This window comes from Pogona vitticeps, chromosome 1, assembly GCF_051106095.1.
Source record: "Pogona vitticeps strain Pit_001003342236 chromosome 1, PviZW2.1, whole genome shotgun sequence".
NCBI classification, from domain to species: Eukaryota; Metazoa; Chordata; class Lepidosauria; order Squamata; family Agamidae; genus Pogona; species Pogona vitticeps.
The window spans coordinates 105,465,851-105,485,962 of NC_135783.1; the positions used below are offsets into that span (position 1 = coordinate 105,465,851).

The 20,112-nt window shown below is 39.4% G+C and overlaps 1 protein-coding gene across 8 annotated transcripts in view; it reads left to right on the forward strand.

Annotated features, from left to right (window-relative positions):
- EPHA7 (EPH receptor A7) overlaps positions 1 to 20,112 on the forward strand; it is a 217,818-nt gene that overhangs the window by 166,038 nt on the left and 31,668 nt on the right. For 5 of the 8 annotated variants that reach the window (XM_020784529.3, XM_020784609.3, XM_020784692.3 and 2 more), the window contains 2 exons: positions 12,463 to 12,587; positions 15,809 to 15,977. In XM_020784529.3, the coding sequence (XP_020640188.1) occupies positions 12,463 to 12,587; positions 15,809 to 15,977 (294 nt within the window). Of the gene's footprint in view, positions 1 to 12,462; positions 12,588 to 15,808; positions 15,978 to 16,140; positions 19,921 to 20,112 lie in introns of those variants that run through there. The other 3 variants (XM_020784863.3, XM_078388807.1, XM_072998661.2) reach the window with 2 other exon arrangements.

Sequence of the window (20,112 nt, forward strand, 5' to 3'; positions counted from 1 at the left end):
CTAACTTGATAGCACATGGCAATAACATTTTTTTTTCTAAAACAATCATGGGATGTTTTGTTTCACTGGACATCCACCTTCTACATATGCTTTTTTGCACTGTATTTCAGTTAATAGCACAGTTAGCTAACTTGACATGAAAAGTTCACAACATTTTAGGGAAAACTGAGTTGAAAGTTCACAACTGTTTTTGGAAGGATTATATTCATGTTTATTCTTTGTAACTAGCAATATGATGAGTAATTGTTGTACTTGACTAACTTGGAGATGATGCTGTATTTTCTAGCACCTTATTGGTATTTCATTATTAATTTGGCCTGCAGATGGAGGAGAAAATGAACATCATATAACTTAAGCCTGTTATCAGTAGATATATCATTTTTGTCTATAGCTAAGTTGCTTAAATAATCAGTTTTGCCTTAATGTATATTTATTTTGGATCTTTTTTCTTTCGGCTGCTGTGGTTAATCATGGACATTGGATCCTGCTCTGAATTGCTGCACTGTACAACAGGCCTACCTGTGTGCAGCTGTTGGAAGATAATGTTTTTTCTCTCCTCACACCACTACTGTGCTCACCAAAAGCTTTTAACAGTTAAAAACACAGAGGCCATCTATTTCAGAACTAGATATTTTCTGTCCCAAAGACATTTACACAAGTGTGGCCTGGTATGTATATGAAGCCCATAAATCTATAAGACAAATTCAAGGAAAATACACAATCATATTTGGTGCATAGATACAAACAGGGTTTATATCTGTTCTGTCCCTCTGTTTGTGTATGTTTAAAATTATGTACCAAAGTAAGCTAAATTCTGCAACTCATATAAAGTAAAAGGAACTCACTATTTGCACTTTTCCATATTTTGTATAATTTATTCTGCTCCTTCATAATGATAGAGGTGTTTATCATTACTTCATCTCTATCTCCATTTTAAATACTGGAAAATGTTTCAGAAAACTGGCTTCTAGTATGAAATTGCAAGAAATGTATCCTTTTTCAAAAAAGGAAACAGAAAGCAGAGATTTTCAAGAATCTGAACTTTCCATTTGGTGCCCCGTTTCCTTTCCTTCAATGGAAGACTAGAATAGCAGCAAGTAGTGTTTAACTCATTCTGCGCTCACATCCACACACTATCACTCACGCATGCCTAGTATTGCATCTAGAGAAGAGCTGATAAGATGATAGATCTGTATATGCTGGTAGATCTGTCAGACCAGCAAGAGTTTTTCAACTTGCAGTTGTGTAATAGCAACAGCAGCATTACTACTTTCCCACCCTGAGTTATTTTTCTGAGATGTGGAGAGCTTGAGTAAAATTAACAGTGGATTTTTTATGAAAGAAATGCCTTGACTCACAATTCTTTCAGTTCTAATGGTGTGTCATTTGCACCAGCATGTTGATAAATACAGTGGTGCCTCACACAACGGGTGCCTCACACAACGATGAATTCACACAACGGTGGCTTTTTCTGATAAATTTGCCACCTCACACAACGATGTTTCCTATGGGGGATTTTCACACAACGATGTCTCTTTTCCCTCATTTAAAAGTGCCTTAAACTGTTTGAAGCCTGTTTTAAATGCTTGCAATCGTTAGCCCACCTCCTGAAACCTATGCAAACTCAATTTGGTGTTGTTCTGAGTCGTTGTTAATTTTTGGTGATTTTTTGTTTTTCCCTCATTGAACTCTATTGAACTGTCAGTCCAATACATTTGAATGAGAGAGAAAACAAAAAATCACCAAAAATTAACGAAGACTCAGAACAACACCAAATTAAGTTTGCATAGGTTTCAGGAGGTGGGCTAACGATTGCAAGCATTTAAAACAGGCTTCAAACAGTTTAAGACACTTTTACAGGAGTGAAAAGGGGCATCGGAAAGAGCTTTAAAAGGGAAACGGAAATCAAAGAGCTCTTTCCGATGCTCATTTTCGCTCCTGTAAAAGTGTCTTAAACTGTTTGAAGCCGGTTTTAAATGCTTGCAATCATTAGCCCACCTCCTGAACCCTATGCAAACTTAATTTGGTGTTGTTCTGAGTCTTCGTTACTTTTTGGTGATTTTTTGTTTTCTCCATTGAAAGCCATTGAATGGTCTGTCCAATGGCTTTCAGTGGAGAAAACAAAAAATCACCAAAAATTAATGACGACTCAGAACAACACCAAATTAAGTTTGCATACGTTTCACAAGCTGGACTATCGATGCCAAGCATTTAAAACATGTTTCAAACAGTTTAAGGCACTTTTAAATGAGGGAAAAGAGACATCGGAATGCCATTCAAATGCATTGAGTCGGCTTCAATACATTTGAATGGAGGAAACATTGTTTCACTCAACGATGTTTCCTATGGGGATTTTCGCTCAAGGATGGCAATCCATTCCAATTGGAATGGATTAACCGGTTTTCAACGCATTCCTATGGGAAATGGTGTTTCACAGAACGATGTTTCACACAACGTTGATTTTTTTGGAACCAATTAACATCGTTGTGTGAGGCACCACTGTATTAGGATTCTACCGAAAAGCAAAATAGATTCTGTAAGACTGATTTTGAGGAACAGAAAAGAGCAGTGCCAGCTGTCGATGATGTTTCAAACTGATGCTGAGACACAGTTATGTATGTGATTATTAGGCCGAGTCTTTCTGGTATCACAGTAGAATTAGATGTGATGGTCGCAGGAAGCTTCCTGTGTTTAAGTCATTGGGTGTGATGAAATTCATGTTTCAAATATGCAGTGATTGAACAGCTTACAACTGTTGCCTAAGTTGATAACCCATATATAGCAGACAGCAATAATGTGTGCATTTTTCATGTATGTTAGAGATGGGCATGATATAAAATTAAGTAGGCAGGCAAGAGTTTTCCTCTCCTTTCCTCCTTCTCTCTCTCTCTTCCTTCCTTCTTTGTGCAGAAGTTATGAATTATATTCTGATCCTTATGAAGCAACCTGGCAAATCTCAACTGGTTTATTTAAGATATTGTATTCCACAGAGGAAGTGTGAAGTTTCCTCATGTAGTTTGGCAGTCACATCCAAGGACGGTGTAATCCTCCAAACTTCCCTTTGCCAGATGGATTAAATTATTCCATTTGTTGGGCAAAGAAGCCAGACAAATGGGAATTTCCTTTGCATCTTTAGATCATACTATCTGAGCTGCATTCAAATTAAAAGGATAAAGAAAAAAGAAAAATTAGGTTGAATTAAAAATGTGTGCCTTGTTTCTAAGCTTACATTTTCAAGTCCTTTTCAGAAAATGGAAGAACATTGGTAACATTTATTTCCTGGGTGAAGACCTCTGAATACCATGTAGGAGCCGTACTGTAAAGGGTCTTATGACTTACAGCTCACAAAAGGCTCTGTAGCAGCTGGGATAGTTTTTATCATTTCCTGGGGTCATGAATCTTTTTTGTGGAAGTCAGCAGAATAGGAAAAGGATAGAATGTTCTTTCTATTCATTTCAGTGCATTTCTGTCTGCAAAGTAGAAATGACAAAACCAGTTAGTGATGATCAGAACAGAGCAAAGCAGTAGTAGCTGTGCTGGGTTACAGTTGGGATGTAATTCCTGAAAAAAAGTAGTGTATGTGTGAAAAAGTTTCTGTGCATTTCAAAGAAAAAAGAAAGCAGATTTGGCATGGTTTCATGAAAATAAATTGGTAAAAATTAAAGCATGTTGCTGTATTTTATATTTTATGATAAAAATGTGTCTGGTTTTGCTGTCTTACCTTTACCTTTACAAAGATTTCTGGGTTCCAGTCAAACATTACAAATGTTTGATGTCTGTATTACAGGGCCTTCCATCTCTGACTCCCACTGATGTGGCTATTCATAAAACATAGTAAGATTACAATAGTGATTGTAAAGTGATTGCTCTACAGCTACCTAAACCATAAAATCATTAAAATAGGATGTTCAGGAGCATTTTGAAGGAAAAGAGGAAGAAACACATTCAGAGAGAGAGGGAGAGAGAAAGGGAAACAAAATGAGTGTCACCTTTGAGACCCCCTTCAGTAACAAAGCAAAGCAAAGCGTGCTGCTTATATACCGCCCCATAGTGTTCAAGCACTCTCTGGGCGGTTTACAAGTTAATTATGCAGGTTACACATTGCCCCCCCAGCAAGCTGGGTACTCATTTTACCGACCTCGGAAGGATAGAAGGCTGAGTCAACCTTGAGCCGGCTACCTGGGATTGAACCCCAGGCCATGAGCACTGTTTTGGCTGCAGTACAGCGGTTTAACAAGTGAATGCCAGGGTCTCACATAATATTATATCTGAGCACAGTCAGTTTTAAAGTGAAATTTAAAGGGAAAATCAGCAGACTGTCTGGATATGAAGGCACTGTTGCCTGTCACTTCGGGGTGTTCATGCCCAGATCATAGGATAACCCCAATAAGTGATGAACTGCTCTCAGGATTTGGACTGAAACTTTATAACAGGAAGGTGAAAAGCCATAGTTCAGTGAGTCTTTTCTCTGAATTCTTGCAATATAGCACACTGTCAGAATAAACATGGTCAAAAATATCAGCCTTGTATCTATTCCTTTTGTTGTTGTTGAAAATTAGTAATGCAAAACACAAGACCCTAAAAGGTGGGGTTGCGATTGTATTTAAAATTTAAATCAAGGTTAGTAGGATTGCCTCCCTGGCCAACACTGGGTTGGAATGCCTCCGTGTATCTGTTGATCAATGGGACAGGTTGGGGTTAGTGCTGGTGTACCAGTCTCCCCATGACCCAGCACTATTCCTTCTGAGGCTGACTGACTTTGTCTCTGCTGCCATGTTGTACCTCCAATCTTGTGCTTCCTGGGGATTTCATTGTGCATGCTGAGACACCAGTTCATGGTCCAGCCTTAGATTTCATGGGCACCATGGCTTCCATGGGACTGTCCCAGCAGGTGAACTTGACCTGTTTTTTGTTTGTTTGTTTGTTTTTTAAGCTACCCAGGGTGAAGGAGATCTGAGAATGACCTGTTTGACTCTGTTGCCCTTGTCATGGTCAGATCACTACCTATTGAAATTAGGCCTGGCAATGAGAAAACCTCCCCCCCCCTTGTGGGGAGAGGGGACATATTAGGATGGTCTGTCCATGCAGGCTATTGAATCCTGTTGGTCTCCAAGATGTCTTGGGTGGGTTTCTAGATGAGCTGGTTGGCATGAGTGTTGAAACCCTGGTCTCTGAATAGAACCTGGCAGCAACCGGGGCAATCAACTCCATTGCTCCTAAACGCATTGCTCCTTTTTGAAGGCTCACCCCTCCCCGTGTTTCACCAAGGAGTTGCAGGCCTTGAAACAATCCAGGATAAGGCTAGAGAGCATCTGGAGGAAAGCTCCCTGGGATGATGATAGAGCTGCAGTTTAGACACATATCCGGTCGCTACTGTAATGTCATCAAAACTGTAATGTCACCCGTAGGGACCTGGAATCTGTTAGTAAGGCAGTAAGGCAGAGTGAGATATCTTGCAGCCCATATGGTCCAGTCTTGTTGGATTAATTTCACCCTGTAATACCTGATGACGTTGATAAGATTCTTGCACATTCTAAGCCTACCTCCTCTTGATCAGACCAATGTCCCTCTTGGCTTTTAAAAGCTGCCAGAGAGGGGACTATAGAATGGGCCTGCCAAATCATCAGTTCGTCTCTGTGGGAGGGGTATCTTCCACTCTGTCTGAAGGAGATGGTGGTCAGGCCAATCCTGAAAAAGACGACTCTTCCATTAGACAACCTTAACAACTATCACCCTACCACCAATATTTCCTTCATGGGCAAACTGGTTGAGAGAGTGTGGTTAGATAATTACAGACTTTATTGAAGACATCACTAGTCTAGATCTATTTCAGTCAGGCTTTAGGCCACGCCATGGGACTGAAACAGCTTCTCCTGGATCTCTCAGTGGCTTTGATGTCATTGACTTTGGTATCCTCCTGGACCAGCTCTCGGAGTTAGTAATCATGATTGAGCCGGATCCATTCTCCTTTTCCTCCTCAGCAGTGGAAGCTGTGCAGACCCTGGAGTGCTACCTGGCCACAGTTATGGATTGGACAAGAGTTAACAGGTTGAAATTGAATCCTGACAAGATCAAGGTCCTATTGTTGAGAGGGTCTTCTGATCGACTTGGTGGCTGTCTGCCTGGTGTTGACAAGGTCACTCTTCCCCCGAAGGATCAGGTGTGAAATCTTGGTGTGCTGTTGAACCCGGCCCTCCCAATGGCATATCAGATCTTGGCTCTGGCCAAGTCTGGCTTTTACTAGCTGAGGTGGACTGCACACTTCCACCCCTTTCTCAAGAGGAAATCCCTCACTACACTGGTCCAAGTGCTCATAATCTCAAAAATAGACTATTGCAACATTATCTATATGGGGCTGCCCCTGAAGGTGATTCAGCAGCTGCTGTCAGGTTGGTCTCTGGAACTTTTCAATATGACCATATACGTCCTGGCCTGGCCTGTCTGCACTAGCTGCCTGTATGCTTCCGGGCCAAATTCAAGATGCCTATGATAGTTGTTAAAGCCTTCAACAGTTTAGTACCTTGTTATCTGTCTGAGTGCCTCTCCCTGAAAACATTCACCCATCCCACCCGCACCTCTTAAATGGGAATATTCCACATAGCCACCCAGGGGGAGGCCCGGAGGTCTTCCACCCACAATCGGCCACAAGAGGTGTGGCTAGCCCCTTCCCTCCTCAGTTTCAGGAGGCAACTTAAGATCTGTTTGTTCTCCCAAGCCTTTTTAAAGTTCACTCCAAAGTAATATTACATTTGCCTCCTGGTCTGTCTTCTGTGATTTTTTTTAACCCATGAGCCTGTTGGATTATTGCGCACATTGGTTCTTCTTCGTGGCTTCTGAGAATCACACCCTGGCTGATCCACACCTGCGCAGAGCCTCATCGGAAAGTTCTAGAGCTTCTGCAGTAGCAAAAAACCACATTAGAATAAGGCCCCTCCCACGTCATATAAGTACCTTGGCACTAAGGCTTCCCTTTCAGTTTCTTTCAACCACCGTGTTGAGAGCCTCATAGTTCTGCTTCTATTTATTTATTTATTTATTTATTTATTTTTATTTATTTATTTATTTATTTATTTATTTATTTATTTATTTATTTATTAACAATTTAGGATAAGGTAGGGGATACAGAAGGTAAAGGGGGGATATGGGGGGGAAAGTAGGAGGAGGGGAACACAAAATGTACTGCCATCCGATCTATTCATATTGCCTTATCAACTCAGCTCCGCTTTTCTACTATATGATTACCCTCCAGTTTATAACTTGCATTTACATCCTAGTTTTAATCTATATTATTCCAGTACTATCTGGTGATTCGAGCCATTTATATAATAAATCCCATTGTTCAGTTGCCTTTTGTATTGGACAGTCCTTCAGCACTTCTGATAAGATATCCATTTCTGTTGCTTCGCGTATCTTCTCAAAAGTTCCTCTTGTTCCGGTATCACAAATTTCTTCCAGTTCTTGGCATAGAGAATTCTGGCTGCAGTGACTGTGTATATCAGTGGTTCTTAACGTGGGCGATAATGCCCCCCAGGGGGCGATTTCATTTTTCAGGGGGGCGGTAGAACGAAAAGGGGCGGCAAGGGGGCGGTAGGGGGGTGCTGGAGCAAGCCAAACCTGTGAAGATGGCTGCAGCCTTTTTACAATGTGCATGAATATATATTTTCCTCCAATCTTAATTTAGTTTCAGAGTTTTCGTCTTGAAATTTTTAGTTCCTGCATTGCGGTTTGTTGTTATGCCCTTTTTATATTTCTTTTTGCGTCTTAAAATTCGCTTGCAACTAAATCATTAAATGTTACTTTTGGGGGGCATTTCATTTTCTTGGAATTGAATTTTGTTTTCATGGGTCATTGGATTTAAGTGTCTTAAATAAATAAATAAATAAATAAATAAATAAATAAATAAATAATAAAAAGATATCATCACCGCGGGGAGGGGGGGCGATGATAACTTCCTCAAAGGCTCAAGGGGGCGTTTCTTTCAAAAAGGTTAAGAACCATTGGTGTATATAACTAAGTACAGTGGTGCCTCGCACAGCGAGGGTAATCCGTTCCGGATTAACCCTCGCTGTGTGAAAGCATCGCTGTACGGATCAAAAAAAGCCATTGGAATGCATTAAACAGTGTTTAATGCGTTCCAAATGGTCAAAAACTCACCGTACAGCGATGCTTTTCCGGGTCCGGTAAACGAGCGGAGGGCGCGAAAACACTGCGCGCGGCCATTTCGGCCGCAGCAAGGCCGCGGATCGGGGGGTCCAAAATGGCCACCGGAACAGCCGAAATGGCCGCGCACGGCGTTTTCGTGCCCTCCCCTCGTTTACCGAGGGCGTGAAAAAGCTGTGTGCCGCCATTTCGGCTGTTCCGGTGGCCATTTTGGACCCGCCGACCAGCTGATCATCGGGTCGCAAGGCGAAGGTCAGTAAGCGAACCGCTTACCGACCTTTGCTGTGCGATTTTCGCCCTATGCAGGCACCGTTTTGCGATCGCATTTGTGATTGCAAAACTGGCCTCGTAGAGTGGATTCATCGCTCTACGAGGCGTCCGTTGTGCGAGGCACCACTGTAGTTCTTTGTCTTATCTATATCAGTGGTTCTTAACGTGGGCGATAATGCCCCCCAGGGGGCGATTTCATTTTTCAGGGGGGCGGTAGAACGAAAAGGGGCGGCGTGGGGGCGCTGGAGCAGAAGGGGGGCGGTAAGGGGGCGCTGGAGCAAGCCAAACCTGTGAAGATGGGCTGCAGCCTTTTTACAATGTGCATGAATATATATTTTTCTCCAATCTTAATTTAGTTTCAGAGTTTTTGTCTTGAATTTTTTAGTTCCTGCATTGCAGTTTGTTTTTATGCCCTTTTTATATTTCTTTTTGCGTCTTAAAATTCACTTGCAACTACTTTTAGGGGCATTTCATTTTCTTGGAATTGAATTTTGTTTTCAGGGGTCATTGGATTTAAGTGTCTTAAATAAATAAATAAATAAATAAATAAATAAATAAATAAATAAATAAATAAATAAATAAATAAATAAATAAATAAATAAATAAATAAATAAGATATCATCACCGTGGGGAGGGGGGCGATGATAACTTCCTCAATGGCTCAAGGGGGCGTTTCTTTCAAAAAGGTTAAGAACCACTGATCTATATTATCTGGTATAATACTGAATAGAAACAGTTTTGGGGTTAGTGGAACCTTGCAAAGCAATATTTTTGTTACAAAGTATGTACACCTATCCAAAATTGTTTCACTACTCTACAAGTCCACCACATATGATAAAAACTTCCCTCATGTGCTTCACACTTCCAACAAACATTTGATACATCTGTATAAATCTTTGATACTTTTTGTGGAGTCATATGCCACCTTTAAAACATCTTTTATATATTCTCCTTGAAATTAAACGATTTTGTGAGCTTTATATTATTTTGCCATATTTGCAACCATTCATCAATATCATGTCCTATATTTTGTGCCCACTTAGTCATACATTCTTTGACTATCTCATCTTGCATTTTAATTTCTAACAAATAATCATACATTTTCTTAATTACTTTATCTTTTGAGCCCAGCAAAAGTTTATCAAATATTGTTTGTTCTGGGTAAAAACCTTCTATTTTATCTTTTCTATACCTATATTCCACTTGTGCTCTTGACCACCAGTCAATATATATATATAATCTTGGAGGTTTTGCTTTCGTCATAAGATTAGGTTGTGTAAAGGCCTCTATAGGTGATACCCATACTGGGTTTTTTTTGGTAAATCTGTTGAATGATCTTTTTCCAAGTCCCTAGTAGAACTCTTCTTATCATATGCAAGTTTAACTGTTTCTGCTCTTTATCTTTTTTGTATCATAGAAAAGCATGCTAGCCAAATAAAAATGTAAATAAACAAACAGACAAACCAGAATTCAGGAAAAGGGTGCCTATATACCTTGTCTCATTGCTTCCACTTTTTCCACCTATAGGTGTGGCTAAACAGACCAGAATTCATTAACAAGAAGATGTAGAATGTGGTATAGTGATATTTTGAATTGTATATAAATTCTTCATTTTCACCAATTGAGGCTATCTTGACTTGATGAAGTCATGAAATTATCAAGTCTGATGAGACACTTTACTTCCAGGCTAAATCAAGACAAGGTGTATTGCCCTCACCCCCATCTCCATAATTCAAGTGAACTTTCTCAATGGAAGACCATTCTTCCTTTGTATTGAGAGCAAAGCAACACAAGCTCTTTTTTTTTTAAAGGCAAACAATTGCTGCAGTGCTTTCTGAGCCTTTAAAGTCCATGCAAAAGTTGCAATTGTTTAGCACAATTTATGTTACTTCATTATTTGTGTTATTGGAACCATTAAAGAATGGTAATTCTCTTTCTTAGAAACCAGAAAATACATCATCTTCTCACAGGACAAGAGGGATAAATCAATATTTTCTCATCCTGCATTCCCTACGATTGTATTCATATCTGCTCCTGACTCCCAGACAAGCCAGGAGTAAGGAACAAAGAACAAACTCTGGTTTGCAATTCAGGCCCGTTCAAAGAGGAGTAGATGTCCAGAGGTCTTGAATCTGATATAACACTAAGGTTTCTCTTGCTTCCGAATTACTTGTTTGTTTAGTTGCTCCAGCTGGTGGAACAAGTCTGCAAGGAAAGACTGGGTAGTATGCATAAGCCCATTGCTTATATTTAAACCAGATTCTGCAGAGGCCTGCCTTAGTGTTTTTTACAAACTCAACTGTGCTTTGGTTTTCCCAGCCCTGCTCCAGTTCATTGACCTCTTTGTGGATATGAAAACACTTGCACAGTAGCAAGGTCACATAGTGCATTTTGGATGCAGATTGGATGCTTTAAGTGACAGCTATATGTCTCCCAAAATAATATTATCTCTGGTTTCTAAAGGATTTAGTCAGATTCAGGCATAGTTGTTACAAACAGTGAAATTATAGAATTTCTGCTTCAATATTTATTATTTATTTATTTATTGGTTCAACTTTTCTACCACCCCATCATTGTGAACACTCTGTGGGTGGTTCACAAAGAATCAAACAAACTCAATAAATAGAATTAAAAAACCATCTCTATCGACTCAATAAAACTTGCAGTTTAAAACAAATTTGAACATCCCAGATCAATTAGTTAAAATGCTATCATTTAACTTCCTGAAAACTGAGAGGGAAGGCATCTGAAGAAGAAAGCTTATTCCAGAGGGAAGGGGGCCACAACAAGACCAACCAACCATAGTTCCTGGCATTAGTTCTTTTGGCCTCCATTAGTGGCACAATTTTTAGCATCAAGGACTGTGAGGAGCAAGTAGGACAAGTAGCTATGTTGTGGGAAAGACATTCCAACAAATATCAAGTTCCTAAACCATTAAGGGCTTTATAAGCCATAAGCAGCACCTTGAATTGGACATGGAAACGAGCAGGTAGCCAGTGAAGGCGTGCCAAGACTTTGGGATATGTGTTTATATCTGCTGGTACCTGTAATCAGCCTGGCAGCTGCATTTTGGACCTGCTTTTTGTATATGACTTAATATCATTGTGTGCAACTAGTGTACAAAGCAAAAATTATGTATGGTTGTGAAATGATTATGCCCCTGGTGTCACTCATATTGTGCCAACAGAGCTATGGAATAGAATACTGGCCAATACCTGATAGATGCCTGTTGTATCATATACAAATGGAATGTTAATATAAAATGTGCTCTTTTTCCCCCGAAGTTTTTAGGCATTTTAGGCATTTTGGAAAGCAAATTTAATTGAGCCAATTAAAAATGATTTGATGAATTGACAGGACTACATTATCTAGAGGGCAGTAGGGTGGTATGCTCAATATTTCACAGGTAATGTTGGTTTACCAACAGCTAAGTAGCCTTTGTTCACCTTTATAAACCAAGTATTAGTCATACATTATAATCCCTCAACAGTGGTAGCAGGATAGCAGCTAAAGCTGCTTACTGTTTTTCGGTGCTGCATGCTCTTTGCTTTCAGATTCATATGTTATTGGAAGAACATGATGGGTTTGGATTACACCTAATATTTGCCTGAAGTGTAACCTCATTTATGTCTTTTTTATGCATTCATTTTTCTTAAAAGTGTTGTTGAAATATGTTGTAAATATTTGGTCTACTAATTTACCACAGGAGAGCAATCTGGAAACATATTTTCCTGGCTTGAATAAAATTCATTTGCTTAATTGTCATTCTGATCCCATCCGTTGCTGTTTTGCACCAAATTGAACAATGCTGCCTTTTGATGTTTGTGCTTTAATTTAAATTTCTATTATGGTTTATGAGCAGTAATAAGGCCCTGCTTGAATATTCATTGGCTTTTGAATTGTGAACTATGGAAAGGTGCTTCCTCTTACCTTAATGAGAGCAACACAGCAGGGGACTGATCAGTACTGACACTTGATTGGAGACATCCAACATATTTGCTCATTGTTTATTGACACGTCTTCTCCAAACAGCTCCCTCGCAAGTTAGCGGCGTAATGAAAGAGAAAGTGTTGCAAAGGAGCGTGGAGCTTTCCTGGCAGGAACCCGAGCATCCCAATGGAGTCATCACAGAATATGAAATCAAGTATTATGAGAAAGTAAGCACCACTCTCCCCATCATATCTTTCTGATCTGCATTGGACAAAGGCTGTAATCAGGTTGGATGCCTTCCTTTTGAGGCCACACCATTGCTTGCTTTTCTTCATTGTGCTTCTTTGTGCTTAAAGAAAAGAAAAAAGACTTTCTGAACTTTGTTCTTCCATTGTCACCATGTCTATAATATTATATACTTTGTTAAAGAAAGTAAGTCTTCCACATCAGAGGTTATGCCTGTTCTTATACAGTATAAGCTATATTAACATTCTCAAAGTGTCATCAGCAGGTTAATAAAATAAACTCTAATTAATTTATCACTAGTAGTAAATTCAGTTGATAAGAGAGTTTTGGGCACATTTATTCGATTGTTTGGAAGAGGCTTTATAACTAGGATCATAACAAGGAATGAGCAAAATAGTTTAAAATAGCACATATATTTGTATAGTAGGGCCCATTTTAATATAAATGTCGTTGATCACTAGGCTGAAATGCAGGAGATTAATGTCTTAAATATTTAATTAGTGACAGCTCAAATTGCAACACTTAGATTTAGGAATTCTAGGTTGTTCCACAAAGAGATTTAGGATTAATTCTGCTGTATTCGATTTCAGATTAGTTCTGTAGTAGAAGATTACCAGAACCTGGAATTGTTATTTTCTTGGAGTCCAACCCCCAGAATACCTCTGTCATCTGGGAGTTGTAGTGTAAAAAAAGCAATTCCAAGCAATGGGAGACAACCAACAAAGTGTACATGAGAAGGTTTTTTTGATGAAAAATCTAGAAGTAAGACACAAGACTCCTGCCTTCTTTCTCTGACAAATTTTGTTAGCAGCATTATCTGTGGTTCTTCTTTTGTGTGTCTTTGTTTCTTGGTAAATACCACTTGGAGCAGCCTTATGTACATTTTTTTTCTTCAGTGTCTTCTTTATTTAGCAGTGGCATCGTCTTGTTTACTGGGTTTTCAAGGAGAAATAGTGTCTGATGACCTAGATAGCTTTAATAAATTCTTTGCTGTCTAGATGGAACATTTTTATAGTTGCATTTGCTTACTGTGTATATTTAGTGCTATTCTCCTAGACCAGAATAGATAACTGATGGTTTTAATTTTTGCCCTAAGCATACATATGTGTACTTGCAAATTTGCCTTAAATATTGGAGCAATTTTGTGGTAATACCACCTATGGGATTTCGATTTGCAACACTGAATTGCCGTAGTCATTACTACCTCATATATTACATTTTTACACAGCAAAATTTAAAGACATATCAGGCCTTAAGGGGAAAAAAGTTAAAATCCGTCCTTCAGAACAATGTTTCACATTCTTTCATTTCACATATACCACCAACTGTTCTGTTAAAGAACCTGAGCGCCACTGTAACAGAAACAAAAGGCATACATCATTGCAGAAGGTTATTTGTTTGTTTACAGGCATTCTCTTATATTTATGATTAAGTTGGTGGGAAAAGTGAACAAGATGAGAAGAAGCACTGGGTAGCCACAGTTACTGCTGGTACATCAAAAGGCTTGTAACTAGATAATCTGTGGCAGCTAAATCAGTCAGAGGAGGACACGGAGACTGAACAAGAGTTAAATCTTAGTAATTGGTATGAAAGTGGCATAGTTTCACTGGTTGAGAACCACTGTTCTGAAGAGTTTTGTAATATATTCAATGTGCAGAAATCTCTTTTAAGTGTCTGCAGTATTCCGATTTCTAGCCCCATTTCAAGAGCTCAAGATTGCCTGCATTTCAGTTAGACTTTGCTGTGAAGTCATATCTCTAGCGCTAAAATAGATTCACAGTTGAAATATGATGCTGTGTCCTAAATCTAATGTAGGACTGTACTTTAGCACCAGTGCAATGGAACCCCTTTCTCTTCCTCTCCACAATACAGACCTCGGTGTCAAATCAAGGTTTCCCAGCCCTGCAGAACAAGGTTTTCTTGTGCATGGAAGGTGTGCTGCATCTGAAATGGGAGTGTGTTCTCTTCCCACTTCTTGGATCCATTCAACATCTTCCACAAATTATTGCTTTTTACTGTTGTTGTCATTATTTCTATTGTTCTATATATTAGTTTTTTTAAATGGACCAACTGAAAGAGCTACAACCAATTGTTCTTTACATTGCTTATTAAAAACAGTTTGACTCACAGTAAAGTTAGGCAGAAATATAACAAGACATTTCTATGTTATTTTAAATGACAGATGTCTTGTCATAATTTAACAAGAAAAAAATGGTATATGAGAAAACAGGTTTCTTTGTGCAGGGTCCATTGAAATTCATGGAAAATGTGCAAGTGCAAAGTACAGCTCTTGCATAGTTCCCATTAATTTTAACGAGGCTTGCATAGAATAAAATCCCAGTAGGTTGGTCCCTATAATTTCCTCTAGTCACTTGTGACTTGGATTTTATTAGTTTTATTCCATCTGTATGTTTGCATAGAATATTAAAATAGTAGCCTACGGTCATTTTAGAAATAATTTGCTGGACAAACATGTCTTGCATATACACTCAACTGCACTCACAATATTTCTGCTTGCTGGTATTCCCATTCAAAGAAATGCACACATGTAGCTACTACCTGAAGACAGGAGGGCCTGGCGTGCTCTGGTCCATGGGGTCACGAAGAGTCGGACATGACTAAACGACTAAACAACAACAGCTACTACCTTTGCTTCATTTTAGAGACAGGTGTTGACATCAGAGGAGTTCAGTTTTCGCACTGAAGCTCTTGGACCCAGAAACAGTGGGTCACGAGAAATTAGTTTTGTTTTATCTACTTGCCTAAAACTAATAATTGCTATGATTTTATTGAAGGAGTATGATATAACATACAATCCTCGGAGAGTAAAAAGGAATTAAATATCAAGATACAGGTTTCTGTGTTATTTATAGACTGATAATACAATATTTGATCCAGCTGATCATCAGGTAATAGAAGCTAAATCATCAAACAAACACAGAAGAGCAATAACTCCCAAATTTTATGAGTGGCACCATGTGCTTCCCATTTACTTTTTATGTTATTTTAAGAACCCCTTGATGAAGTTACATTGTGTTGTAATACTCCACAGAGTGTTCTTTATGTGAAAAGTGTGCATGTGTGAGGAAGCTTTATAGAATACTGAAATAGACTGTCAGGACCAGTTGTGAACTATTGATATAAAACAAAACTGAAATCTGAATTTTAAAGACTGTGCATTCATATATATTTGTGTTTGCAGGACCAAAGGGAGAGAACTTATTCAACAGTGAAAACCAGGGCCACTTCTGCTTCAGTGAATAATCTGAAACCAGGAACTGTATATGTTTTCCAGATTCGTGCATTTACTGCTGCTGGCTATGGAAATTATAGCCCTAGACTAGATGTTGCTACACTAGAGGAAGCCACAGGTAATTTTTATATATATCTTGCAGAAATTAACATAGTTGTTAAATGATAGACTGTCTGTGTTTACACTAGAATTAGAAAGGAGAGGAGGCTCAATTGTACACTATATATCAAGATACATTTTCACTCACCCTCCCCCCTCCCATCCTTTGTCCATCTAACCAGCCTATTCAGACCAGGGGGAAGTGAAAACCAACATGGAGGATATATCAGGGGTCTCCTACCAACTCTCCTCAGATTGAAGAAGCTACTTGGATTAGCAAAATGTTTCAACCTAATAAGAAAGAAGTCCAGTTGCCATGACTCAACTTCCAAACGTTACCTTTAATATATGCCTTTGATGCTAACCAACACATAAGTTATTTAAGCCTCTAAAAGTTAATGTCTAGTCTAATTTATTTCTAGTTGGTAAAGTAGAATGATTACATCAAAACAAGGGGAACTGTACATTTATGAACTTTTTCTATTTTCTAACATGCTATTCTGTTTGACTGATAAATGATTGCCATGTATAAATCCTAAAAATACAACCAAACTGGCATATTTGTAGATGTTCCAAATTGACGTATTGATATAGCCAACGATAGGCTTGGAATTCATGGAATTCCCCAGCCAGACTTCTGAGAACTTAGCCAAAAGAACCCAAACCTTTTCAGGTATTTGTAATAACTTTCACCTGAGAAATAATGGCTTATCTTGGATATGATGATGTAGAAATTGACTAGGCAGAGCTAAGGTCTCTGGGAACTGCAAGGCATTATGGGTCTGATAGTTTTCTGAGAGGCACTACATATGGAGCATAAGAGGCAGGGAAACTACCAGACCCATCATGCTTTGCAGTTCCCATAGAATTTTGCTCTGCTTAACCACTTCCTTATTATGTATGAGGAAAGCCATTATTTCTCTTTAAAAAGTGATGAGTTTGAGCTAAGGTCCCCAGAAGTCTGATAGGGTGAAATTCCTGCAGATTTCCAGAGGATATAGTACATGAATTCCAAAAACCCCATGCCTAGCCAGCTGTATTTGTTCTGATTATCTTTTGGAAACTGAAAAATGATTGACATATTGGTATATGGTTTTATCTGACAAGTGCCTTCAAACCAAAGTATAATTTAAAGTAATTTCTGCTGAAGACTGCCAGTAAGGAAAGTTTTTACAATGTTGATAGGCAGCCTGTTTCTTTGAATGTGTCAACAAAGTAAACTCTGTTGACTTCAGTGGCAGTTGTTCCTAAGGAAGCATGCTTTGGATTGCTGTGACTGCCCAAATGCTGTATAACAATAAGATATATTCTTAATTCCCATTGAATTTGGGGTGAGATAACCCAGTTTCTAGAATAGCTGTATTTGGCCAGTACATTTTGCTAGAATGGAAAGAAGATTTGACCTGTTTCCATGGTTGATTCATTGCTGATACAGGGGCAGATAAATCTGGCTTCAGATGAAGTGTGCATTCTAGCCAACACAGGTTTGGGATTTGAATTACAAATGTAAGAAATACTCAAGGTACTTTAATCATCATGTGCAAAAAAAAACCCTATAAGAAAAAGACACTGTACACAAAAGGCCTGTCTATAACGAGGAGAGAGATGCATACAGATTTTACAAATTCAAAATAGACCACAGTTTACTTAAACAAGAATGGCATGTTTTAAAACTAGATCAGGTGTGGGAGGAAAATAATACACCCTAACCTGCATTGCCCCCTGGAAATTAACTTGGCAAAACATCTACATTGATCTTGTTCCAGCTCTGACTCCAGAGCTCTCTTCGTCAACAGTGGCTAGTAGACAAGTGGCAGATCTCTAGCCCTGCTGTGTGGCATCTGCCTTCACCATCCCAGATATCTCATTCCAGAACTTTCCATTTCTGCAATTGTTTATTTTTTACATGCTTAGGAAAGAAATTAATCAACCTTATCCCAAACTACTTGATAGAGGGGCCTTCACCTTTTCCCCATTTTGTCTACCTGGCAAGATGTAACAAACAACAGAACATAACTGCTTGACCTATGTTGAGTTGGCTATACAGGATGTCTGCTAAGAAGATAACCAGAAAACCATGCCTGCCCAAATCCCCAATCAAGGGATGTATAAAAAATTTATCTACAATGCTCAGAAAGGTTGCTCAACCAGGGCCCAGGCTGGTCTAAAAGCATAGTGGCATAGGATCCCTTTGCAGGGGGACACCCAGAGACTTTGGCAGCAGGGCAACCTGGGGATGCAGAAGGCAGGAATGGGCAGTCAGCTAGGAACCAGAGGGTGGGTGAGCTGCACTTGGAAGGTGAGGCTACAACTAGGTCAAAATAGCCCTCCCTCTCACTTAAAGGTGGGGGAGGAAGAGGGAGGTGGTCATCTTCATTGAGAATGGGGTGGGAGGGTTAGTCCAAGGCTAGGGAGGAGCCATCCCTGATCTTCTGCACCCTGAGAGAAAACCAACCCCTGCTCCTTCACAATCTGTGGACCAGGGAATGTGTCACCTTCACCCCGAGCAGAAGACAAGAAGGGGAAGAATCCATCTCTCCCGCCACCACCACCACCAGAATCCTTGCAACAGCAATCTAGCCAGTCGAGCCATAACCAAGGAGGCCCATGCCAACACAGAATAGGTGCTGGAAGTGGCAGCAGCAGTGGTTACTCTTGTTGGCCTGGGTACAGCGAGGGAGCCTCTAACAGCTTGACCCTGCCAGCCTTCACTGAGAGGCATTGGGTGGCTGGGGCTCAGAACTCAACTCCAGCTTCAGACTATGGATTGCAAATGGCTAGTATCTGTAACTGAGCCCCGAGAACAGTCGGTGAGCAGAAAGAGGCCAGTTAGGGAAACTAAGCCATCAGTGGACTCTTGGGAAAGGGGAAACAGGGCAACATCCATGTCTCTGTAACCTGCTTTGTTTCCCAAATAAAGACCAGTTATGACCAAGCAAAGTGTTGGGCATCCTGTGGTTGAGGAGATCCACCTAGCAACCTGCTCCTAGGAGTGGTAGGGGTCACAAGCCCTGATTGCCCTGCCCAACTAAACCTGTCCAAAGATGGAGAGAGCCTTCACATAGCCCTCTTTCCTATTTGTTCTTTTAAGTCACCTGTATCCTTAAAACTCATGTAAAGATGAGATTGTTTTTGGTAATTCTGCTTTGAAAATTTGCATGTACTGGTATGGTGTTGTTTGGTTCAGTTTGGTTTGGTTTGGATTTTAAATGTATCTTGATACATGGAAGAAACCTCTCCTTATCTGGGGAAGCTTTTTATTTTAACTTTTCAAAACAGTTAATATTAAGCCTCTCTCTCTCTTTTTGTGTGTGTGTGTGTGTGTGTGTGTGTGTGTGTGTGTGTGTGTGTGTGTGTGTGTGTGTGTGTGTGTGTGTGTGTGTGTGTGTGTGTGTGTGTGTGTGTGTGTGTGTGTGTGTGTGTGTGTGTGTGTGTGTGTGTGTGTAACTATTGTCTCATGTAACATATTTCCTCCCCTATCTCTTGATTCTGGGGTCAGAATCTTGATTACCGTATCTCAGCATAGTAAATAATTTACAGATACAAGAGATAACCAAGCCTTTGTTAGAACTCAGATATTATTTATATATCTCCAACATTTTTTCACTAGTGGGGGGAACCATCAGTAGAAGATCAGTATTCTGTTCTTAATTTTAATGTTGCTAACATGGGTTAGAAAAATGTAACCACATATTTAGCCCTATCTTCAGTGCATCTATTAATACAGAAATCCTTACATGATCCTCTTGAGTTGCTTAATACACTCTGGTTGCTAATGGAAACTGAGTGGTAACCAATAGCAAAAGTTGGTATATTAAAGATTATAAAAATCATCTAAAGTGATAACTATGAAATTCCTCTACAGTTTGTTCCTTTAACACACCTGGAGTATTGGGAAACAACTAATAACTGCTTTTGAGGAGAAGGAATAACTAAAATATTTGTGTATTTATTAAAATATCTCTAGTTTGTATATCACTGGATCTCAGAATGGGATACCATATGTGTTTTTTTTAATGATAGCAATAAAAACAGTAGTCATTTATAGCAGCAGTGACTAGGATTGACCCAGTATTAAGCACACACAGTTTCCTGGCATAAAGATGCAGTGATGACAAAACAACACATGTTCACCACAGAACATTCATCAGAGT